Below are 24,154 nucleotides of genomic sequence, written 5' to 3' on the forward strand. Positions count from 1 at the left end.
ATGATATTTTTAATGTACATAAAAAAGTGAAAGAACTTGCAGGTACACAAAAACGTAAGCAGTCAAATACCCTGTATAATGTCAACGGAAACATAATAACAGAACTAGAAGAACAGTTGAAGACATGGAAAAACTATATTGAAGAACTATTTGCAGATGATAGACAACAATCTGAGCTAAGTAACATACAAGGAGACTAAGGTCCAGAAATAACGGAAGAAGAAGTAATGTACGCACTAAAAAGAATGAAAAATGGTAAAGCCCCAGGTCCAGATGAAATACCAACGGAAATCCTTAAACTAATAGAAAAAGACTCGATTCACATTTTAGTTAAACTTTTCAATAGCATTTATACATCAGGAAAAATACCACAAGAATGGCTTTTATCCACCTTTGTTACTATACCAAAAAAGATAAATGCCAAACAATGCAGTGATTACCGTACAATCAGTCTGATGAGCCATGTACTGAAAATATTTCTGAAAATTATACACTCTAGAGTACACAGAAAACTGGAAATGGACGTCAATAATACCCAGTTTGGATTCCGAAATGGACTTGGAACAAGAGAGGCGTTGTTTGCACTGAACGTTATGTCTCAAAGATGTCTTGACATAAATCAAGATGTATTCATGTGTTTCATAGATTACAACAAGGCCTTTGATAAAGTGCGGCATGATCACCTAATCAGACTCCTGACAGAAAAGAATTTAGATAAACGAGACATCCGACTAATAGCAAATATGTACTACAATCAGAAAGCAGTAGTGAGAGTAGAGAATAATACCACTCAAGAAATTGAAATAAAGCGAGGTGTGAGACAAGGGTGTATACTGTCACCAACCCTGTTTAATCTCTATTCCGAAGACGTAATGAATAGAACACTCTCTGAGCAATCTGTAGGTATTAAAATAAATGGTGTTAGATTAAACAATCTGAGATTTGCCGACGACACCGTTCTGATCGCAGAAACACTTGAAGAGCTACAGACATTGGTGAATAAGATAGCAGACTGCAGCGAAGAATATGGACTATCTTTGAACATAAAGAAAACTAAATTTATGGTAATATCGAAATCAACACAAAATGTTCAAAATTTATATTTACACAATGAAATTATCGATCGAGTTAGCAAATACAAATATTTAGGCACTTTTATAAATGAAGACAACGATAGCTCAGCAGAAATCAAAATAAGAATAGAAAAAGCCAGATCCATATTCACTAAAATGAAGAGAGTGTTCTGCGGAAGAGATTTGAGCCTTGAAATGAAACTTCGCCTGATGAGATGTTACGTACTTTCTGTGCTGTTCTACGGAATGGAGTCATGGACGTTGAAAAAGATTGATACCAAAAAATTAGAGGCATTTGAACTGTGGATGTATCGCAGAATCCTGAGAATATCATGGACCGAGAGAGTCACAAATGTCGAGGTCTTGAGAAGAATGAATAAAGAAAAGGAAGTCATATTTACGATCAAAAAACGAAAACTGCAATACTTGGGACACATTACAAGAGGCGAAAGATATGAACTGCTTCGAATAATTATGCAAGGGAAAATAGCAGGAAAAAGGTCCATAGGAAGAAGACGAAACTCCTGGCTAAAGAATCTACGGGAATGGTATAGCTGTAGCAGCAACGAATTGTTTCGGTCAGCAGTTTCGAAAATACGTATAGCCCTGATGATCGCCAACCTTCGGAACGAAGATGGCACTTGAAGAAGAAGAAGTAAAAGCGACTTGGAACATAAACTGGAACAGTGGAGTCAAGCTCTTGAGGAAAAAGGTGTAAAACTTAGTAGGACAAAAACAGAGTATTTGGAATGTTTATTTAAAGATTGAGTTAGTCCAAATAGAACGATATATTTGGATGGTAAAATGATTATGAAAAGTAATAGTTTGAAGTACCTAGGATCGGTGTTACAGAGTAATGGGGGAATAGATGGAGATGCATGCAGTAGAATAAGAGTTGGATGGATGAAGTGGAAGGAAGCGAGTGGTGTGTTGTGTAACAGAAAAATTACAATGAAGCTGAAGGGAAAATTTTATAAAACAGCGATAAGACTAGCTATGATATACGTAAATGAATATTGGGCGGTTAAAAAGAAAGAGGAACAACGAATGCATGTGGCGGAAGTGAGAATGCTTAGATGGATGAGTGGAGTGACAAAAAAGGATAAAATTATAAATGAGTATATTCGGGGAAGTCTAGGGATGGCACCTATTGTTGCCAAGAGGAGGGAGCATAGGTTAAGATGGTTTGGTCATGTTCAATGTAACGAACCACAACGAAGAATTGCTGATCTGCGGGTTCCTGGAAGAGTAGTACGAGAGGAAGACCAAAAAAGACCTGGGAGGACATGTCGGTAAAGGATATTAATATTGATATGACCCAAGATAGACACTTATGACGAAATGTAATAAAGGCAAAGAGAATGATGATGATGATGGCCAGGACGCATAGCTAGATAAAGGGGTTATTGAAATAAAGACCAAGACAAGGGAAGTGTTGTTCGACCCCTTAGACGATAGGCTGACGATTTAAGAAGACAAAATAAAAACTGGATGAGAGGGGCCCAAGATAGATGGAATTGGAAACACGAGGAAGATGCCTATGTTCAGCAGTGGGCTGTTGAGTCTGGATGATGATAAAACGATTTACTCATCTATCACCATTCTTCTCCTGTTAGTGTTTCTTCTTTGTTGAACGTTGGTTCACACAACTTGGTTAGCAGCTGCTATGGATAAATGCAAAGTCTTCATTTCCGCCCTTTGTCACATCCTTTAGCCATGATGTCCTTTGACGACCCCCCAGTCCGTTTGCCTTCTATCTTCACTTCCAAAATGAATCTGAATATTGTAATATTTTTCCTCATATTTTCGTCATATTTTTATGATATAGTACATAAGAAATGAGTGAAACAACGATCAATTATGTAAATAAAATATTAACAGTTGTTTATGTAGAACGAAAAATCCCTCACAAAAATTTCTGTTATTCAAGATTCAAAAAAAAACTTACCCCTCGAGAATCCCTGAATAATATGGCCGCATGATGTGGATCTAAGAAAGCGTCTGATGCTCTGTGGATATTCGGTATAGGTCCAATTGACTGTCTACGTCGTTCTGGATCAAGAGATCTCTGACGTAAATGAGCTCCTGGAACAAAAAAAATAAACGTTCAATAATTACTGTGTTATAAACAAAAGGATCAAAAATAATAATTTAAAATTTACTATTAGAAATAATGCAAAGACGCCATAACGGTTCAATTTTTATTACAATACTTCATTAAATTGTGATTTTACACAAATAATTAAAACATTGCCGCAATGTGCTTGGCGTTTAAGTGGCAATAATAAGAACTATACGAGGGCAAATGTACAAATCACTTGGTTTTTAAAGAAATATCAAATATACTTTCACTATATTCACTCTTGCTTATAAACTAAATAAAGATGTGTTTTGATTAGTCTGTAATAGGGATTTTAGTAATTTAGTCCAAATTCAAAAAGGAAAATAAGAAAAATACACGCAAACAAGTATCTGAAAGCCTTGAAAAAACAGAAATCTAGAAACGTATACACAGCATCCAAAACAATATTAATCAAAGCAGTGACCATCACTGCGGTCATCTATAGTATAGGTAATATGTATTGATAAAACAACTATGAGAACATAATGCATACCTGAGTGAGAAGTGCTGAAGAAAGTATGTACATGGAGCACACAATAGGATGATGGCAAGTTCATCGTAATTCTAGTAACTAAAAAACTAACTGATAATTTGCCTGTTTTCATTGAGACATACGATTTATTAACAAAAAAATGAGTGCAAACTGAATTATTTTACAAAAAAAATTGACGAGGTCCATAAAATAACTAACCTGCTGAATCTTGACAATGTTTTAAAACCTACAAGGCAGATGGAACAAGATATGTTCAATATATCGTCAGTTTCTTCCGCTGTTCTGATGACACTATAAAAGTGAACGGAAGTTTAATTAACATTAGTTATGCCGACGATACAGTCATAATAGCCGACATCTTGGAAGACACAATGTGGACATTTAGAAGGTTGTTAAGGATTCCATGGGTAGATAGTCAGAAATACAGAAGTGTTAAGGAGAATAGACAGAGAGAGGGAAATGGAAAATACAATAAAAGAAAGGAAATTGCAATTTCTCGGACATGTGATGAGAGGCGAAAGATACAACATCTTGAGACTCATAATTCAAGGAAAAGTAAAGGGTAGAAGAAGCGTAGGAAGAAGACGCGTTTTCTTGTTAAAGAACATGAGAGAGTGGTTTGGTTGCAGCTCAAGACAATTGTTCAGAGTAGCTGCCTCGAAGGTCAGAATAGCCATGATGATTGTCAACCTTCGTCGCGGAGATGGCACTTAAAGAAGAAGATGACACTATCAAGGTTTAAGTCCAAGACTCATATTCAACTGAGATTTGATGGGGTTAGAAATGATCTCTTCAAACATCACTAAAATATCAAATGAAATGAGTAATGTTACCAACAAATTATCTACTATACCAACGAAAAACGAGGTATTGAAGAACCCTCACCATTTCGAATCAAGTCCAGAGCAAGATAAATTTCATTATGTAGTTATTAGCAACTTAACCCCGATTTAAACCCCTATATAAGTGGTTCGCTTTATTAAAGAGAAGCTAGGTATCAAGTAATATATACCCTGTTAGATATTCCTGCGTTATATCCTGCCATACCCATATTAATTTCATTAAGATACTTTAAAAATATCGATAAATCTGGATCCGATGACTCCACCAAGAGTTAGATTAACCAATAGCTCGAACAGTCGATATCTTCTAGCAAGATTAATAAGGGGACCAAATATCTTAAAAGCCATTAAGCTACATCTTGCTTTTCTACAGGACCAACCTGCGTCAATATGTTACAATGGATTTACCAACACAATCGTTAAACTCTTTTTGACTTTCGACGGACTTCACACTAAGACTGAAGATCTACGAAAAATCCTTCTAGAATTTAACGATAACTAAGAATTATTCCAACTACGGTGGAAGCTGATCTTGTTACTTTTAGGTCCTTTCACACTGCGGAAAGAACTATTCACCTGCAAAAATCAAGGGAATGCCACCTAAATTACTATTTCGTTGTCTCTCCAAAACTAAATTTTTGAACAGGGTATGAGCGTCAAAGTTCAACTCATGGTGGCACCCTAATCCTTTCTACAAATAATGATTTCTCTCCAGTAACAAAATATGAATTTCTGTCGAGTGAAGCCTTCTTTGAGTTTTTCTTAGTTTATAATAAAAATCTTCATCTATACATTCTTTGCATTTATAGATCACCTATGATAAATTCTATGCGGTGACAAGAATTAATTTTAAAAGTTAATTCTCCTACAAGAATTACTAAAACAACAACCACCACAATTGATTATATTGTCTCCCTTTTTTCACCCTTTGATGTACGCTCTACAATTATTAATACAGGACTATCTGATCATGAAGCAGTGTATACCAAGATTACCACTCTTAACAAACAATCCTCAAAAACTCAACGTTTAGGTAGGATTTTTTCCACTCAGAACTTTTGTAAATTCCAAAATTTATGCTTGACTTCTGAGTGGATCTTTTCTTCTGTGGACTTGGCCTATAATTTCAGTGACTTTTAGATAGGCTTGTCTGAATTTTCTATAAGGCATTTCCTTTATTAATTACAATTAAGCCAAAACATCACAAACCCTGGATTACGAAAGGTATCCGCATATCAGCCAAGAATATGCTTTCACTATTGTACATTCACTACTGTACCAACGTCTATGTCACTGAAACTATCACTATCTAAAACTTATCAAAACAGCTAAAAAAGCGTACTATCAAAACCGTCTGGGAAGCTCTAAAAGTGCTGCAAAAGAAACTCGGTCCATAATAAACGATCTTCAAAATAAAACAAACACAGCTCAAACATTTTCCCTTCCAAATCCTGAAAATCTAAATTAATACTTCGTTAATCTGAGTAAAAATATAACATCAACTATTTTGCCACAACAAGATCTCATTTCCTATCTCCCCAATTCAAAAAAGGTCTTGATTCATTCTTTCTAAGATCAGTTGATAAATTTGAACTGATCCAAACAATCAATAGTATCAAAAGCAAATCTTCTTGTAGTATTGATGGACTATATATAAAATTTTCTCAAATCTCCCAAAAAATATGTTGGAAGATCAGAATTTATGTACTAAAGCATATAAGGACTACGTCGTTCAATGTACAGTTCTGTCTTCAGTAGCTTTCTTTTATATTCTTACTTCCAACTCCATTCAAATCATCTTCAATTTCATGAAGGCAGTGCAACCGAGGCCCCCTTTAGTCCGTCTCAGTCTACATTATGTCCCAACTATCGTTCCTACACGATAATGGTAAAATTAATAAATCGTTCGGTTAAATTACAATCATGGTTTTTATTTACAGTAGGTTACTACAGAACTGGCTTATACTTCCTTTCCCTTTTGTCTTTGAAACTTCTTGTGCAGCTTTTTCTGAGATAAGTCACTTGTGAAGCTTCTCGGTTAAGTGACCAACAATGGTCCAACACCATCATGTTGGCCTTCCAGCGGCCGTTGTAGCGTTTTTCCACTAATTTAATATCCTGGTGAAAACGCTCATTCTGTTCCTCACTAACGTCTCCCAAATTTTCCGGGAAGTAATCAGATGACTGTTAAAAAGGTGAACCTTAAGGGTGATAAAATTTTATTTTTTAAAATTATTTAACGTGTTAGCTACAATAGTAGCGGAAGAAGCTACACTAACCTACTGTCCGCCATCCGACCGGTAAGGCACGCTGTAGATTTGAAATTTCCAAATGATTTGAAGTCTGTTTAAAGGTGTTTTCTGAATTCTGAGGTGTTTACAGTCAAAGATGGATGAGTAATGTACTACAGAAAATATAGAGCCTAAACAGAGATTCTAGACTAAAAGAAAAGAACTTGTTGACAGTTGGAACCATCATATAATGTGTATAGGAAGAAAGAGCAGCAATTTTCAATATTTTAGTGTGATTTAGTGTATCTACTGCTCAGACATTCCAGATCTGATGAACGAGTTCGGTGTTGACTGCAAAAAAGAAGACTGGAGACTGTTTATTGATTCATAAAAAGCTAGTTTAAAAGCTGTTTTATTACACAATGGTAATACTTATGCATCTAGTACATTCTTCTTCATGTATCTTGTCCTTTTAGAACGTTGGTTACCATCATAGTATTGGAGTTTCGAATCTTCTCCACCCAAAAAACTTTTAAGACTGTCATGAAAATCTATAAATAGTGTCGAATAAAATTTGATATTCTGCTCATGGTTGGATGATATGTGGCGATTTAAAAGTAACATGTATGCTTCTTGGTGAGCAAGGTGGTTTTACCAGATTTCCATGTTTCTTGTGTGAATGGGACAGGAGAGCTAGACATCGACATTGGTGCAGAAAGAATTAACCTGTGACGGAGAGTCATATTTGCCTAAAGATGGACCTTGTTTTAAGCATAATTACTATTTAAATGGGAATAAGCCACATTAAAGGTTAAAGTACGTTTATTGACGTTTCAATTTCCACTTCGGAAATCGTTCTCAAAATAGAAACATTAGTAAATTGTTTTAAGCATATCTGAGAAAAGTTCCCAAACCTTTCAGAAGGTAAATTTAAAGAAGGCGTGTTTGTAGGACAATCGAAAAATAGTGTTCAACTTTGAAACCACAACGACCATAAATGAGAAAGAAGCATGGGTATCATTAAAGCAAGTTGTTACAAAATTCTTAGGAAATAAATTAAATAAAAATTTAAATACCCAGAATATGGTACTATTGTAGCTAACACGTTAAAGAATTTTAAAAAATTAGGTTGTTTGATGACCCTAAAAGTTCACTTTTTGAACAGTTATCTTGATTACTTCCCGGAAATTTTGGAAGACGTTAGTGAGGAGCAGGGTGAGCGTTTTCACCAGGATATTAAATTGATGAAAAAACACTAGAAGGGCCCCTGGAAGACCAAAATGATGGGGCACTACTGTTGGTTACTTCACCGAGAAGCTCTACAAACGATTTAACGCAGAAAAACCTACACAAGAAGCTTCAAATAAAAAAGTGAAATATTGTTCTGAAGCTATTTTCTTGTGGCATGTTAAAGTAATTACTAATGAACCCTTAACTACAGAGATCCGGTATTTCTTACCGGTGGGCGGTCCCAAAACGCGGATTTCGTGGTATCCGCACCATTTACAATTGCATGTTTCTCATCTCAGTATCTCTCGGGCAGTTTGTATAACAGTGCTAATCAAAGCGGTGGGCGTGTATTGTGAATATTTTCTTTCGTAGCTCACATTAAAAATCTTAACCGGTAAAATTTACCGAAGGTCTGTTTTTAAGTAAGTATTTTTAATTAATCTTATATGGGTAAAATGTGAACTGTTTATAATATTTTTTTGTTTTTAGGAAAAGAGTAAAGAAACTGGAAGTCATCCTGGACCTTCAAAGAGGGTTAAATTTGGTGATAGAAATTTTGCAAAAATGGAATGAGGGAATTGATTCTGGCGCAAGTGATGTGGACTCAGATGTAGGGTATTTACCAACAGACCATTATACTGAATCACTGAAGAAAGAAAAACCACTCATATTTGCATAATGTGCAAGACTCCGATATGTTTGCAACGCACGGCAAGAGTTTGCAAGAAATGTGCCACTTAATTTTTTCTTATGGATTTATAGATTTTCGTAAATGTTATTTTGTTTCTTTTATGATTCTATATTAGATTTATTTGTTTAAAAAAAAATCAGAATTTTTGTTCATAGCATTTGTGGCTGTTTATTTATTTCAATAGACCAAAAATATTACCAAAATTATCCTTTAATAGATTATTCTTTAAAAATCTTGTATTTTATTATTAAAATCACTCATTTTACCAGTTCTCCCATATCTAGACACTACAGAAAAATACATAATGCATTTTTTTATTAACTTTATATTTGACTCCCTTTTATACTGACCGGTAAAAAATACCGGGGCTCTGTTGTTATGTGGTAATAATGGAATGTCTGTAGTTAAGGGTTAAATGGGGATAAGCCACAATTAAAGGTTAAAGTAAGTTTATTGACGTTTCAATTTCCTCTTCGGAAATCGTTCTCAAAATACAAACATTAGTAAATTGACTAATGTTTGTATTTTGAGAACGATTTCCGAAGTGGAAATTGAAACGTCAATAAACTTACTTTAACCTTTAATTGTGGCTTATTCCCATTTAAATAAAAAAGTGAAATGATATATAAACCAATTCCATCTGACTAGTGAAATTTATATTACTACAGTGTATGATTATTTCGAGTAACCTACTGTAAATAAAAACCATGATTGTGATTTAACCGATCGTTTCATTTATTTTACCATAATCGTATGGGGATTTTAAACTAACAAAAAACAGGTTGCTAAAAAACTATGGGTGATAGTGATACAAAAAAACTAAGACCATGTTTCGTTTCGGCATATAAAAGTCGATAAAAATCAGCTATTGCTATTAAGTTTTTAACCAAAATTTGTTTGTCGGCCTTTGTTATTTTTACTGAACGAAAAACTCCAACAAATAAAAATCAATAAAAATGTTCAATATTTAGCTTATCTTATTTTTATTTTTAAGTTTCCTGTGAAAAAATATTTTTAGATTTAAAAAATAAAAACAGCAATAAAGAGTAAAAATAAACTGGGTCAATGCAATGTTTTGTAAGAAAAGCTGAGCTAACACGTAGGTTTAGAACGTCCTAACTGCTTTGACATATTGACATAAAGGAAGCTAATCTTCAGTCAACATTAGCGAGAAAAATAGTGTTTTGATAAATATTTAGTGAAATGCTCCAAGGTTTTATTTATAGTGAGTCTAAATGTATTTTTTTCAAAATATTTTTCATTAGTTGCGGTGATTTCCTGAAGTATCTATCAGTTGTGATGGTTTTTATTATTTACGAAATATTTCCAAATCGATCGATGGGTAAAAGACGGTTTACTGTTGTTCTGAAGCTATTTTCTTGTCGCATTTTAATATTATTTACTATATTTAATGGAGATTAACCACAATTTCAGTTTATATTACGTTTATTTTAATGTTCCTATTTAAAATTCAGGAATTGTTCATAAAAACATGTTTATTGTTTATTGAATGGCCACCTTGTTTTCCAGATTTAATCACCTTAGATATTTTTGCTTGTGGGGTTATTTAAAAATCAAAATCTATGTAAATAGGCCAGACAACATCTTTTAAGCATCACTCCTATTACAGAAAGTCACCGATTGATTCGGCTACATTCAGAAATTAAAAAATTGACAATTACCAGGAGAGGACAGAATACCGAACACATTCCTAAAGTAAGGAGGACCAGATCTGACCAAACAACTATTAAAACTAATCCAAAAAATAATAGAACAAAACAAAGAAGGAGACAAATCGGACCCTGAAAATTATAGAGGAATTAATTAATTAAACGCAACACTAAAATTAACAACCAAAGTGATAACAAATAAACTGAATGAAATTATAACACTAGCACAAGAACAACAAGGTTTTAGGTCGAGAAAATCATGCATCGACTCTATATTTATAATGAGGCAAGAGATCATTAGAATACAACAAACCGGCATATCTATGTCTTATGGACCTTAAGAAGGCATTTGACCGGGTCAAATTAAAAGACGTTATCCATTTATTGTACGCAAGAGAGATACATCTAGGAATAATCAAAATGATCGAAAATATCTAACAAAACAACACAATAAAAGTAAAAGTAGAAGAAGAATTAACCGACCCTATTGAAGCTGGCAATGGGATAAGACAGGGAGTTCCCTGAGTCCTCTATTGTTCGGCCTCATTATGAATAAAATAATAAAAAAGTAAGAACTAAAAAAGGATACCAAATGGGAAAAAACAACTTAAAATAATCTGCTATGCAGAAAACGCAATACTACTCTCTCAAAGTGAAGGCGATTTGCAACCTAAGCTGCACCAATTTAATAATAACCGCCAGAAAATTTAACAGCAAATTTCCTAAGATGTAAATTGGAGCTGGAAGGTCAGATAATAGAACAAGTGATGGAGTTTAAATATCTAGGCATCACATTATCTAGCTACGGAAAGATCAAAACTGAAGTGGAAGATCAAGTGAATAGAGCAAACAGAGCCGCAGGCTGTCTGAATGAAACGATATGGAGAAATAAAAATATCAAGAAAGAAATGAAAGGAAGAATTTACAAAACAGTCATCAAAGGATGTTAGAAACAGCAGAGATGAAAACACTTGTAGAAAGGTGTAGAACATCAAGAACTGGGTAAGAAATAGAAAAGTAGAATGAAACGATCATAAATACCGAATGACAACAAATAGAGTAGTAAAGACCGCAAGAGACGGTTCCGCAATAGGAGGATGACAGTAGAAAGACCACGAAAACGATGGAACGACAACTTACTGGAGGCGCATTGAAAAACAGACATGAGTCATGTTTACATAAAAAAAAGAAGAAGACATTCACAAAGTCACCGATTGATTAGAAGATAGAATTGACACTGTCAGATAGTTAATAGTGGTCATTTTAAATATTTGATTTCTTAAAATGTCTTTCCTATATCGTGTACCTTTGACATTTTGCCATTTTCCTCCTAGATTATTATAAAAGATTTTCTCGAACATTTCATAAAAAAAGTCGATATCGTCATAACTTAGTTGAGACACACTGTATATATACAACAACGTCTTATAGCCTGAACTGGAGAATTGAATCTACAATAACCAGGAAATACGAACACTCATTAGACAATCTTTGCTATAAAGCCATATTGATTTTTTTATTAGACATCTAAGTCTTAATCTTCTTCTCATTGCGCCGTCTCCTTTCGAAGGTTGGCGATCCAAATGGCAGTCTTAATAGTTTTGTATTAAATTTTACAATGCGTTTAATGTGTTACTTGTCATTTCATGATTTCATTTAAGATAAGAAGTACCTATGGCAAATCAATAAATCTAAATTTCACAGCTAACTGTTTAATGTACTCACCTCTAAATAACGAAATATATTTAAATATATTGAACAATAATAATAGAATTCTATATCTACGAGTTTCCAGTGGAAACTTTCCACTATTCACTATAATATCGTATCAAAAATCACACACGCTCACTGTGCACTACAGTACGCTCTGACACTCGCTCGGACACTCGCTAGATTTGCCAATTTGCAATCCCTGCAAATGTATGCGTCACCGTCTTCAATATCTTGTCCGAGTTTAACAAGTACTGTAAGATCCCGTAGATTAGCCTGGGGAAACGTGTTTATTTTCTGATGAAACCAAAATTAGCCTTTTGTCGGATAATCGCCGAATTAGGATTTGGAGGAACCCAAATCGACAGGATAGACTTAACCAAGCTGTCCAAAGAGTCCCATATCAAGGTGGCTCCATAATGTTTTGGGGCGGCATCATGCTAAATAATAAAACTCCTTTAATTCCTATTGTTGGTAACACGAGTGGACAAATTTACATAGATACCATTCTTAGGCCTGTTGTACGCTTGTGGCGAGGAGCTGTTGGTCCAGAATTTATTTTTATGGGCGACAATGCGCCTTCCCATCGTACGAGACATGTGAAAGATTTTTTAGATACAGAATATATCGTCAGATTACAATGGCCACCTTGCTCACCTGACCTCAATCCCATTGTGCACGGATGGGATATGCTCAAAAGAAAAATTCAGTCCCGGCAGCCACCCCCAAGGACACTACAAGATCTTAGAATAGCAGCGATTGAAGAATGGGGCACCATGGACAAGAACTACATTAATACACTTATAAGAAGCATGGGACATCGCATCTAGTCTTGCATTGATGCAAGAGGTGGAAATACGGCATATTAAGTATTAGTTCCTAAATCTGTACAAATTTAAAAAAAAATATATTTATAATACATATTATAAATAATAATGATAAATTGTTAATCTTTTAAATTTTGTTTATTGTTAACATACAATTTTATATATATAATAAAGAATTTTGTTAAAAAAAATAGATTTCACCAGATTTGGTGGATAATTTTGAAAATATTACATTATGCAAAATATTTTTGAGTGTGTATATATACTGACACTATAAGTCATGGATGTATTTACAATGTCTGATCAGACAAAAAAATAAGTGAAACTACAAATAATAATAAAAAGAACAGTGTTCGATCAAACAGACAAGCAGTTTTTGTTTATGTTATAAAGTTACGAAAATAATAACAAAAACAGCTGTCATAGAACCTCGTGTTTATATCTTATATAATGATATAAATATAATTTTAATTACAAGTTATTAATATAAAGTATATATCTTATGTAATTTAATTGAAATAACAAAAATAGGGCTCGTAAAGTAAGTAGTATGTTACAAGAAATAATAAAAAAAAATTTCAACAATTATTACGATGCTTTACCTGAATAGGTTCTTAGCCGTTGTCTATGCACAGTTGTAGTATTCATCTCTACATCTATTCGTATTATCCTTCCACATAAATAACACTAATACACAAAAATCCACGTTTCTACACATACTAAACACTAGAATTACAACGAAGTTGTAAGGATCGCTTGCATGACAATCGCTCAATTAGAGATAAGACCCAGATAAATTATGTGATACCTATGTAAAATAAGTATGGTATTCGGTAGCCGCGATAAATGATGCCGTATGCGGTCATCTAAATTATTTGTTTTGGAATTCGGATTAAACTTCAACGGCCAGATAAGATTGATTGTTACAATTTTGTAATTTTTCTAAATTAAAATGATTAGTGTTAATCCGACGGAAAATTTAATCGGTAAGTTTATTAAAAAAAATCGAAGACATCATAAATTCCATTTTAACTTAATATTCGGAACTATAATAGATATTATAATATATAAAGGGTGATTCATTTAGAGGTACTTTTTTCAACAAGAAAAAACGATGAAAAAAATAAATTTTATTTAAAAATATTTATTATCATACAAAAGAATCATTCTTTACAATTACTTCTTAAAGATAATTTCTTTTAAATGTTGGCCATGACTACGATTAAGTTGGTTCATTCTGAAGTTCCAATTCTCGATGACTCGTTCCAGCATTTCGATTGGTATTTCACTAATGACTAGAGTAATATTGGCGTCCAATGCCTCAATCGTATTGGTTTATTCATGTAGATTTTGGACTTTAGGTAGCCCCAAAAGAACGAGTCTAGAGGTGAGATGTCACAGGATCTAGGCGGCCAATTCACTGGTCTAAAGCGTGAAATAATTTGTTCACTGAATCGTTCTGGCAGTAAAGCCATGATTTCACGGGCTGTATGGCAAGTGGCGAAATCTTGTTGGAACCAAATGTCGCCGAGACCACGAGCTTCAATTTCAGGTACCAAATAGTCCGTTATCATGGCACGATAACGGTCTCCATTCACAGTAACATTCTGGTCGGCCTCTGTTTTAAAGAAATATGGACCAACGATTCCACCAGCCCATAAACCACACCAAACAGTTGTTTTTTCAGGGTGTAATGGCAACTCTTGAACCTCTTTGGGTTGTTCATCACCCCAAATACGGGCATTTTATTTATTAACGTACCCATTAAGCCAAAAATGAGCCTCACCTGAAAACAAAATTTTTCTCGAAAACAGTGGATCTTCTGAAAGCTTATCAAGAGCCCATCGAATGAAACGGTGACGACTCGGAAGGTCGGTCGGCTTCAGCTCTTGCACTAATTGAATTTTGTATGCTTTTAAACCAAGATCCTTACGTAAAATACGCCAAGTTGTTGCATATGACAAGCCAAGCAGTTGAGAACGGCGACGAATCGATTCTTCATTATTTTCGAGTACACTATCCGTTACCTCCGCTATATTTTCTTCAGTACGTGCTAAATGTGGTATATTTGGCCGCGTGTTATCCAATAATGAAAACTTTGTTTCAAACTTACTAATCGTAAAGCGAATTGTACGTTCGGTAGGCCGATTATGTGGACCATAGATTGCTCTAAGCACACGAAACACATTCCTCACAGAACTCCCATTTTCAAAATACAACTTAATAATTTCTAGACGCTGTGCCGGGCTAAGTCTTTCCATCATGAAATGTCAAACAATACTGAACAAAAACGAAATGTAAGTTTGACAGTATTCATGCACGATCTCCAATCAAATCCCCACCAAAAAAGTACCTCTAAATGAATCACCCTTTACAAGCTATACGCTCCCGAAGAAGGTGAAGCTGTTTTCACTTTAACATCCTTTTTGTGTGGGGGATCCTTCTATTCTGGGTTTGGTTTTACAGATTCTGGTGTGACTTCGCTGTTTCCACTACTTTTTTCCATTCTTGTCTCTCTTTGATTGTCCATTCTATATTTTTAATTTCCATACTCCTTAAGTCTTCTTCCACTTGTTGTTTCCATCTCAGTTTTGGTCTGCCTCTGGTTCTTTTACCCGATGGTATCCATTCCGTTATCTCTTAAGGGATCGCTCTTCTCTCTTCTTATTATGTATCCATACCATCTAATTCTTCGTGCTTTAATTGGTGTAACTATGTTCTCTTGACTCATCCATTCTTGTATTTCGTGTTTAATTTGTCAAACTCCTGTTTAAAGTCTAGGAAAATGTGTTTCTCCGTCGTACTCGTATGTTTTCTCTATCGCTTGTTTTAGCGTATGTATAGCGTCTATCGTGGATCTTCCTTGTCTAAAACGGTACTGGTAACCCCCTATGCTGTGTTCTGTATATATTGTTAGTCTGTCTCTAATTATACCAGTCATTACTTTATATTCAGTAACTTTCAGTAAATTAATTGCTCGGTAGTTTTTTCATATTCTATGGTCTCCTTGTTTTGGGATTGTCACTATAATTCCCATCTTCCATTCTTCGTTTATTATTTCTTTGTTCCATATGTTCTGTATTAGTTCATAAATCTGCCTGTATAGTGCCTCCCCACCGTATTTTATAAGTTCTGCACATATTCTGTCTTTTCCCGGTGTTTTACCGTTTTTAAGTTTGCATATTTTCTCTTTGACTTCTGTATAAGTTAATTCTTCTTCTTCATCTTGTTCTGTCTTCTTTATTGTTTTCTTCTTCTCTATCCGTTTATTGATATATGTCTTCAAAATACTTCTGCAATTTTTACTATAATAGATATCGACAGAATACAACAGGACTATATTTTTAAACCAATGGATCACTTTATATTGTGACAATAGTCCGATAAAAATTGGTTAACGAAAATGAAAATTTACCAACTGAGGATTGAGCCGGAGGAGATCCTAAAACTACCAATAAGGAAACTGTTGGCCTTCGTTGAAACTACAGGATATGGTACATAGGTCTTAACAAGTGCCAGAGATTAACGTTTTCGCCTAAACTGCTGAAGCTGTTGAAGCTCTTATTATTTAAGAAAACACAAGAAACGTATTCATGGAGAACACAAACTTCCGAGTGCCACTTTTGTTTTACCGTTTTTAAGTTTGCATATTTTCTCTTTCACTTCTGTATAGGTTAATCCTTCTTCTTCATCTTGTTCTGTCTTCTTTATTGTTTTCTTCTTCTCTATCCGTTTCTTGATATATGTCTTCAAAATACTTCTGCAATTTTTACTATAATATATATCGACAGAATACAACAGGACTATATTTTTAAACCAATGGATCGCTTTATATTGTGACAATAGTCCGATAAAAATTGGTTAACGAAAATGAAAATTTACCAACTGAGGATTGAGCCGGAGGAGATCCCAAAACTACCAATAAGGAAACTGTTGGCCTTCGTTAAAACCACAGGATATGGTACATAGGTCTTAACAAGTGCCAGAGATTAACGTTTTCGCCTAAACTGCTGAAGCTGTTGAAGCTCTTATTATTCAAGAAAACACAAGAAACTTCATGGAGAACACAAACTTCCGAATGCCACTTTTCAAATTATGTCAAACATCATATTGAACGGACTGAAGCCAGAACTACACGAAACACTAATAAGTAACCAAGCAGGCTTTCGTCCAAAACCATCCGCTATCGACCACATCTCTACACCAAGATCTTGGATCAAGGAAGCGAGTGGCAAAAGGATATAAATCTATGTTCATTTAATTCAAAAACGCCTTTGATCGTATTAAGAGAGAAAAAATGTGGAAGATTCTGAGACATGGACTCCCGACGAAGTATATCAAGCTGATTGGATTTTTCTATCGACATATCTAGCGACACAGAGCCACACTAGAACAGGCAGGAGAATTACGCAAAGAAATAACTTTAAAAAGTAGACTGGCGGTAAGCACGGATAGATGCGTCCTTTCTCCCACCCTGTTCCTTATCGTTGTAGAGACTGGAATGTAGAAAAAGTAATCGATAATAGAGTGAGCATTAGATGATGATATCTATCTATACATCCAGTTAAAGCATTTGAGTTTGCATAAGAGATTTGCGTATTAAGTGAACATAGCAGATAAAAAAAGTTTACACAATATTCTCATTAAAAACGGTGAAAACGAATCATCTAAAATTTTAATTCATTAAAATAAATCGATAAATCCTTGCTAATATTTGAATTTTTGTTAAAATCCTTTCCGTAGTCTTATATGTAGGTCAAGTTTTACAACTCAACACTGCCGAAGTATTATGTTAATTATTGCTTTGATCTCAGACATTGAAATTTGCTGACTACCAATAGTAAGGTCAATGATTTAATTTACTAAACCATACAGAAATGGGTATCATTACCCATGGACATGGACATCAAACAATATCTATTGACCCGATTCATAACATAATCGTCTTTAAAGGTAATACACTACTCAACAATTGAAGTGGATAATTTTTAAATTCCTAAAATTAACATATAAAACTATTTTTAAAATAATTGCCTGTACTATACTCTATATGCTTGTACTATACTCTATCTTTATTGCCAATATTTTTTGCATGTGGTTTTTATCTCCCTATTCTTATCGGCCCTTATCTCGTACAGAGATAAGGAAGTAGGCCAAGAGAAACATGTTCTTTCAAACATGAATATATCATTCGTATAAAAGTGCTTGTATTGGCTTTACCAGTTGTCAATAAGTCAAGAAATCTATTTATCACAAAAACATTATGCCACAAAGACGTTTAGAACTAGTGCTGCTCAAGTAATTAGTTCGTTGGATCCAATAAGGCATCACTCAACAAGAGGTTGCTATGAGGCTAAATGTGTCGCAAAGTGTGATAAGTCGTGCATGGAATTGGTATGTACCAACTGGATCTGCAACATACAGGCATGGAGGAGGAAGGGAACGATCTAGTACAACTCGTCGGCAAGACCGTTTTGTAGTTCTGACGGCAAGAAGAAACCCAACATTCACGGCTTCCAGAATTAACAGTATCTTCACGCATGCTACTGGAGGAGCGATTTCCAGTCAAACTGTCAGAATACGGTTACATGCATCCAATTTAAGGGCTAGACGGCGCGCTACCCATCCACGAGTAACTAGGAATCAGCGTGCATGCAGATATCGCTGGGCAATGGAACACTATCAGTGGAATTTCGAAAATTGGAGGAATTGTATCTTTATGACGAGTCCAGATTTCGTTTGTATACGAATGATGGCCGAATGTTGATGTGGAGGGAAAGAGGACAGCGTTACAATGAAAATCTGAGAGTCCCAACCACTCTTTATGGAAGTGGATCAGTTTGCGTGTGGGGAGGCATATGTTTTGACGTTCACATGGACTTACTCGTCTTAATTAATGAGACAATGACTGCTACACGATATCGAGACAGAGTCATAGTACCAATAGTTGTTCCATTTCTTGGTGCAATAGGCAAACAATTTGTTCTGATTGATGATAATGCTCGCCCTCACCGTGCGAGAATTGTCAACGAGTGTATAGAAGCTCATGGCATTACAAGAATGGAGTGACCACCCTGTTCTCCTGATATGAATTGCATTGAACATGTTTGGGCCAAAATGTCTAGGCAACAAAATAGGCTCCTTCAACCGCCCCAAACCTTAGATCAGTTGGCCAATACATTACGCGCGATTTGGGAACGTATACCGCAGCAGTTCATCAATAATTTAATAGGAGGTCTTCCAAATAGAGTTAGAGCACTAAGGCGATACAGAGGTGGACCCACACACTATTAATTTTTCTTTTCGGGATATTAGAAATTGAGCAGGAATAGAAATTTTAGGTTGTTAATTTTACAATTTTTGTTTATTTTCTATTTTTTTTTCTAAAAGAATTTCTTTCTTTCGGTTCATCGGTATAAAAATACGAAGTAAAAATAAATCTTTATTTATATCACTTTATTTTTCTATTTGACCTTATGAACAAAAAATAAAATACATATTTTCATAATATCCACTTCAATTGTTGAGAAGTGTATACTGATTCCGGCACTTTTCTGACAGTTAGATGCCTTCTATAGAAAGATTAATTTGAAAATAAGCCTTAATTTTACAGTAAATAACAGTAGGTTACAGTTTTCGTAATATCCTCCCTAATTCGTTCCAAATCGTTTTCCTGTAACATTCTTTAGGAGACGACCAATTTTTACATATTTTAACTTGTGTCATCCTCTTTTGTAAAAAATTTGTTGTTTAATGATATTTGTTCTATTAATTGTAACGTTTTCTCTGACATCCAGTGGCATACAACACTCTCTCAATCGCCAAAGCGTTGTTGTTTTTGATCGACTGTGAGCAAAAGCGGAATTCAATATAAACACATTTTTTAATGACATATTTTTACGTAAAAACGGTGAAAACATTCTAACATATTCAACGCCTACTATCTCACGAAATTTCAATTTATCATCAGTCAAAACGATTGTGTGCACTCCGGGAAAACTGTCGAATTTGAGTGACAAGTGCGTTCAACATGATTTGTGTTCCAAAGCTTCGTTTGTTATCTAGCATTTTGATGCATCAAAATTATAATAAATAAAACGTAAAATTTTACCTGAAAATAATTTCAGAACCATATTAGGTTGACTTTTGTTTACTACTTACCCAGATTGACATTTGAATCGCTTGAAGTTATGATTTTGAGCCGACAGCCCCATCAGGGAGTATTCAATATAATGGAAGAGAAAAACAGTGTATCGGACGTACTGATATAATCAGTCCTCTTTTATTTTTCTGGGGGTTACAACTAATATTTTTGCTACGTTATTATTGTAGTGTATTGCTATTATAGTTGTTATTGACTAATTTTCACGTAACTGCTGGATCTAGGTCAAGATATGGCAATTGTTATTGAGATTTTAGATTGATGCCTTATATTTACAATTCTTCTTCTTAGGGTGCCTGTTGACATTGTTGGTTGCTATATGGCATAGCTGTGTTGAGGTCTTTCTATACCATGCTCTCAGGTTAGCAAGCCAAGATAAAGAATAGAGGAATTTAAGGGAAGCCTATGTCCAGCAGTGGACGTGATAAATAAAGGCTGGATGATGATGACGTGGCCAGGGTAGCACTGCAATACTTTACAGTCGTTGGTATTTGAGTACACTGATCTGGCCTCCTCGAAGTCCAGACCTTAACCCTATGGAGCACTTGTGGGACAACTTGAAATTGTGGTAGTGTTAGAACAAGTGCTGGTAAACGAGTGGGAAGAAATACCTCAAAACGAGATTACTGCTTTATTCTAGTCTATGAAAGAAAGGATGACAACGTTATTCGAGCTGGAGGAGGGAATACTCAATGTAATATCCATATTTTAGAATTATTTTATGATTTTTATTTAAAAAATGTCTTACTCAGGCTTGTGTAAATGTAAATTTTTTATCTGTTGTTAAACTAATCAATATTTTGAAACTTGTCTTTTATTTTATGGTTTTTTATTAAACATACAATACAATTATTGGAAATTAAGTTTTTCTAACACTTTTTAATTATACTTAAAATAAACTTGATGTCCGGTTAATTTTGCGGACAAAAATATAAATATCTTTATTTTGTTTGTCTGAATAATAAATTAGTATATTTCAGTTTTTGCGCATATTGTATATAAATAATTAACATATTATCAGAAGTTATTGTTTTTTAAAAAAATTAACATTGAACTACAAAGTACATCTAAAACCAATAAATACATGAATCAACACAACTTGTTTTGGTGACTAATCAACTTTGCCGGAACAAGGCTATCTATAAAATCAGTTTTTATATGAACGGATACGAAAACATTGGTTCGTGTTTGATAGTGGTCGTTTACACAGTGATTCTTGTATATATACTAAAATTACATGTCTAAAATAAAGGCAAAAATAATTTTGTTGGTATACGAGTAGTACCAAAATGATGGTAGGCGGTAATACCGAATCCACAAAATGTCAATAAAGCTTAAGTGAAATCTTACAGTAAATAGATTATATGAAATAATTGAGTCACTGATAAATATAGTTTTCGGTCTGCCTTTCTTCCTTTTCCCTCCTATTCCTCCCATTAGCATTATTTTTGGCAGTCTCGTGTTTTCCATCCTTTGGATGTGTCCCAACCATCTCAGTCTTTGTGACTTTATGATCCCTACGATATTCGATTCTCCATACATCTCCTCTAATTCCATATTTGGTCTTTTTATCCATATACCATTCCATAATTTACCTCCAAATATTTTCCTGAGGACTTTTCTTTCCCAGACTTGCAGCAAGACTTGCTCGGATTTGTTCATTGTCCATGTTTCACTGGCATATAATACAATAGGTCTTATTACTGTCTTATATATTCTTATCTTAGCCCTTCTAGATATGTTTTTGCTTCTTAATAAATTGTTTAGTGCAAAAATACAACGGTTACCGGCCATAATTCTCGCTTGGATTTCTTCCTTCATATTTGGTCTTCTCGTGAATGTCGCTCCTAAATACTGGAATATTTCTACTTCTTCGAATTTATATGTTTTTTCATCTGTTATTACTGTCAGATATTGTTCTTGTAGGTAATCTCTTTCTGTCCATTCCATATATTTGGTCTTTTCTTCATTTATGTACATCCCTTTCTTTCTCGCTTTCATTTCTAATCTTTTTATTATTTCTTTTAATTCTTGCTTACTTCTGGCTATCAGTACAATGTCGTCAGCGAATGCTAAGCATTGGTGTTTTCTTTGATATATAAGTCCTGACCTGTTGATTCCAGCTTCTCTGATGGTAACTTCGAGGACGATACTGAACAACAGCGATGACAGTGGGTCTCCTTGTCGCACCCCCTCACTAACCTCAAACTTATCTGTTTCTTCGCCAATTATTTTAACCCTATTCTCTGTTTTTCGGAGTGTCATTTTTACCATTCTTATCAGTTTTTCACCAATTCCCATTTCACGTAGTGCTTTGTATATTTCTTTGCGCTTTATCCTATCGAACGCTTGTTTAAAGTCGATGAATAGGGCCATTGTATCTTTCCCATATTCGTAGCTTTCTGCTTGTATTTCGCGCAGTAGGAAAATTTGATCCACTGTGCTGCGCCCTCTTCTGAATCCACATTGATATTCCCCTATGTCATTATCTATATTTTGAGATAGCTTGTCTTTTATATATACTGCAAGTATTTTATATGCAACATTTAGTAGGGCTATTCCCCTGTAATTGTGGCATAAACTTTTGTCGCCTTTTTTGTAAAAAGGGCACAGTGTCGCTTCGGTCCATTCCTTCGGTAATTTTTCTTGTTCCCATATGTCTTTTAGCAACTTTTCCAAATGCTTAATTAGTACTGGTCCTCCATATTTAAACATTTCAGCTGTTACTTCATCTCTTCCTGGGCTCTTATTATTCTTGAGTTTCTCTATTATTTCTTTTATTTCTTTTTCGTTAGGTGGTCTTTCCTCTATTCGTTCTTGATCGCCATTTTCATACACTTCTTCTTCCTCTTCATATTCTGTTGTGGGAATTTCATTTAAAAGTTCTTCAAAGTATTCTTTCCATCTGCTCAATATTTCTTCGTCACTTACTAAATTTCTTCTATTTTTGTTTTTGTAGTGTACAGGTTTTCCTTGGTACCCCTTTTTCTCATTTTTCACCCCTTGATATAAGTTTCTAATTTCTCTATACAATACTGATAAATATTGATACAAAACTAATAAAGCCAACTGTAAGTGTACAAAAAATAAATCTTTTTATATTGGACATATTCGGTTTTTACACAGCATTATCATTTTAGGATTATTTATTATGATATAGAGAAGAATGGAGCGGTCCATGTTGGGAATAACTCTGCGAGACAGAATAACCAACGAAGACATCAGGAGAAGAACCGGAGTGACTAACATCATCGAGAAGATAGCCAGACTAAAATGGAGATGGGCAGGACACATAGCCAGAATGACAAATGGGCGATGGACAAAGAGGTTATTGGAATGAAGGCCAAGGGAAGACAAGAGAAGCGTCGGTCGACCACCTACAAGATGGACTGACGATTTAAGAAGACTCAATAAAAACTGGATGAGAGCGGCGCAAGATAGACGGGGTTGGAAACATGAGGAAGAGGCCTATGTTCAGCAGTGGACTCTTGAGGCTGGATGATGATGATATAAACAATACAAAACAAAATACCAAAATAAAAAAGGAGTAAATCCAAGTTCTTCGGATTAATATTCACCTTCTTCAATTCACCATTTAAATAAAGAATCATAAAATACCTTGGATCCAGGAATGTTCTCATCCAAGTGGGGTGCAAATCTCAATAGAAGTTCTAATTTCTTTTTCTTACTCGGAACTCTAACTTGAAGATAGGCCAAGTTATCAGGCAGTGACTCTACTTTGTTGCGTATAGAAACATCAAATGTATGGTCAACAATTCCATCAATAAATTCACGAACAACAATTTGACCTTTTGCCTGCGATTTACAAGAAACGTGCATGAACTTGCTGATATAAAAAGAAACTTTTTGTTCTTTGGGAATGTGCCTACCTAGTCATCCTTGTGATATAACATTTTTTTATATTATCTAGTCCACCAGGACTTATAAATAATCTGTAATAATACTATTATCATTCTCGATCAAATGTACAGTAAAATTTCTTTTGGTACTAGCAGATATAATTGCAAATATATTGCAAAAAATTCAAAATAATTGTTGCAGATTTGTTTTTGGCATAAGAAAATATGATCGTGTATCATGCA

At 34.5% G+C, this 24,154-nt stretch overlaps 1 protein-coding gene across 1 annotated transcript in view; it reads right to left on the bottom strand.

Moving 5' to 3' along the window:
- Nucleotides 1–24,154, bottom strand: part of SNF4Agamma (SNF4/AMP-activated protein kinase gamma subunit) — a 319,651-nt gene that overhangs the window by 92,268 nt on the left and 203,229 nt on the right. The window contains 1 exon segment of the mRNA XM_072539907.1: nucleotides 3,022–3,158. Within this exon segment, the coding sequence (XP_072396008.1) occupies nucleotides 3,022–3,158 (137 nt within the window).

The sequence above is a fragment of the Diabrotica undecimpunctata genome, chromosome 8, assembly GCF_040954645.1.
Source record: "Diabrotica undecimpunctata isolate CICGRU chromosome 8, icDiaUnde3, whole genome shotgun sequence".
Classification (NCBI taxonomy): domain Eukaryota; kingdom Metazoa; phylum Arthropoda; class Insecta; order Coleoptera; family Chrysomelidae; genus Diabrotica; species Diabrotica undecimpunctata.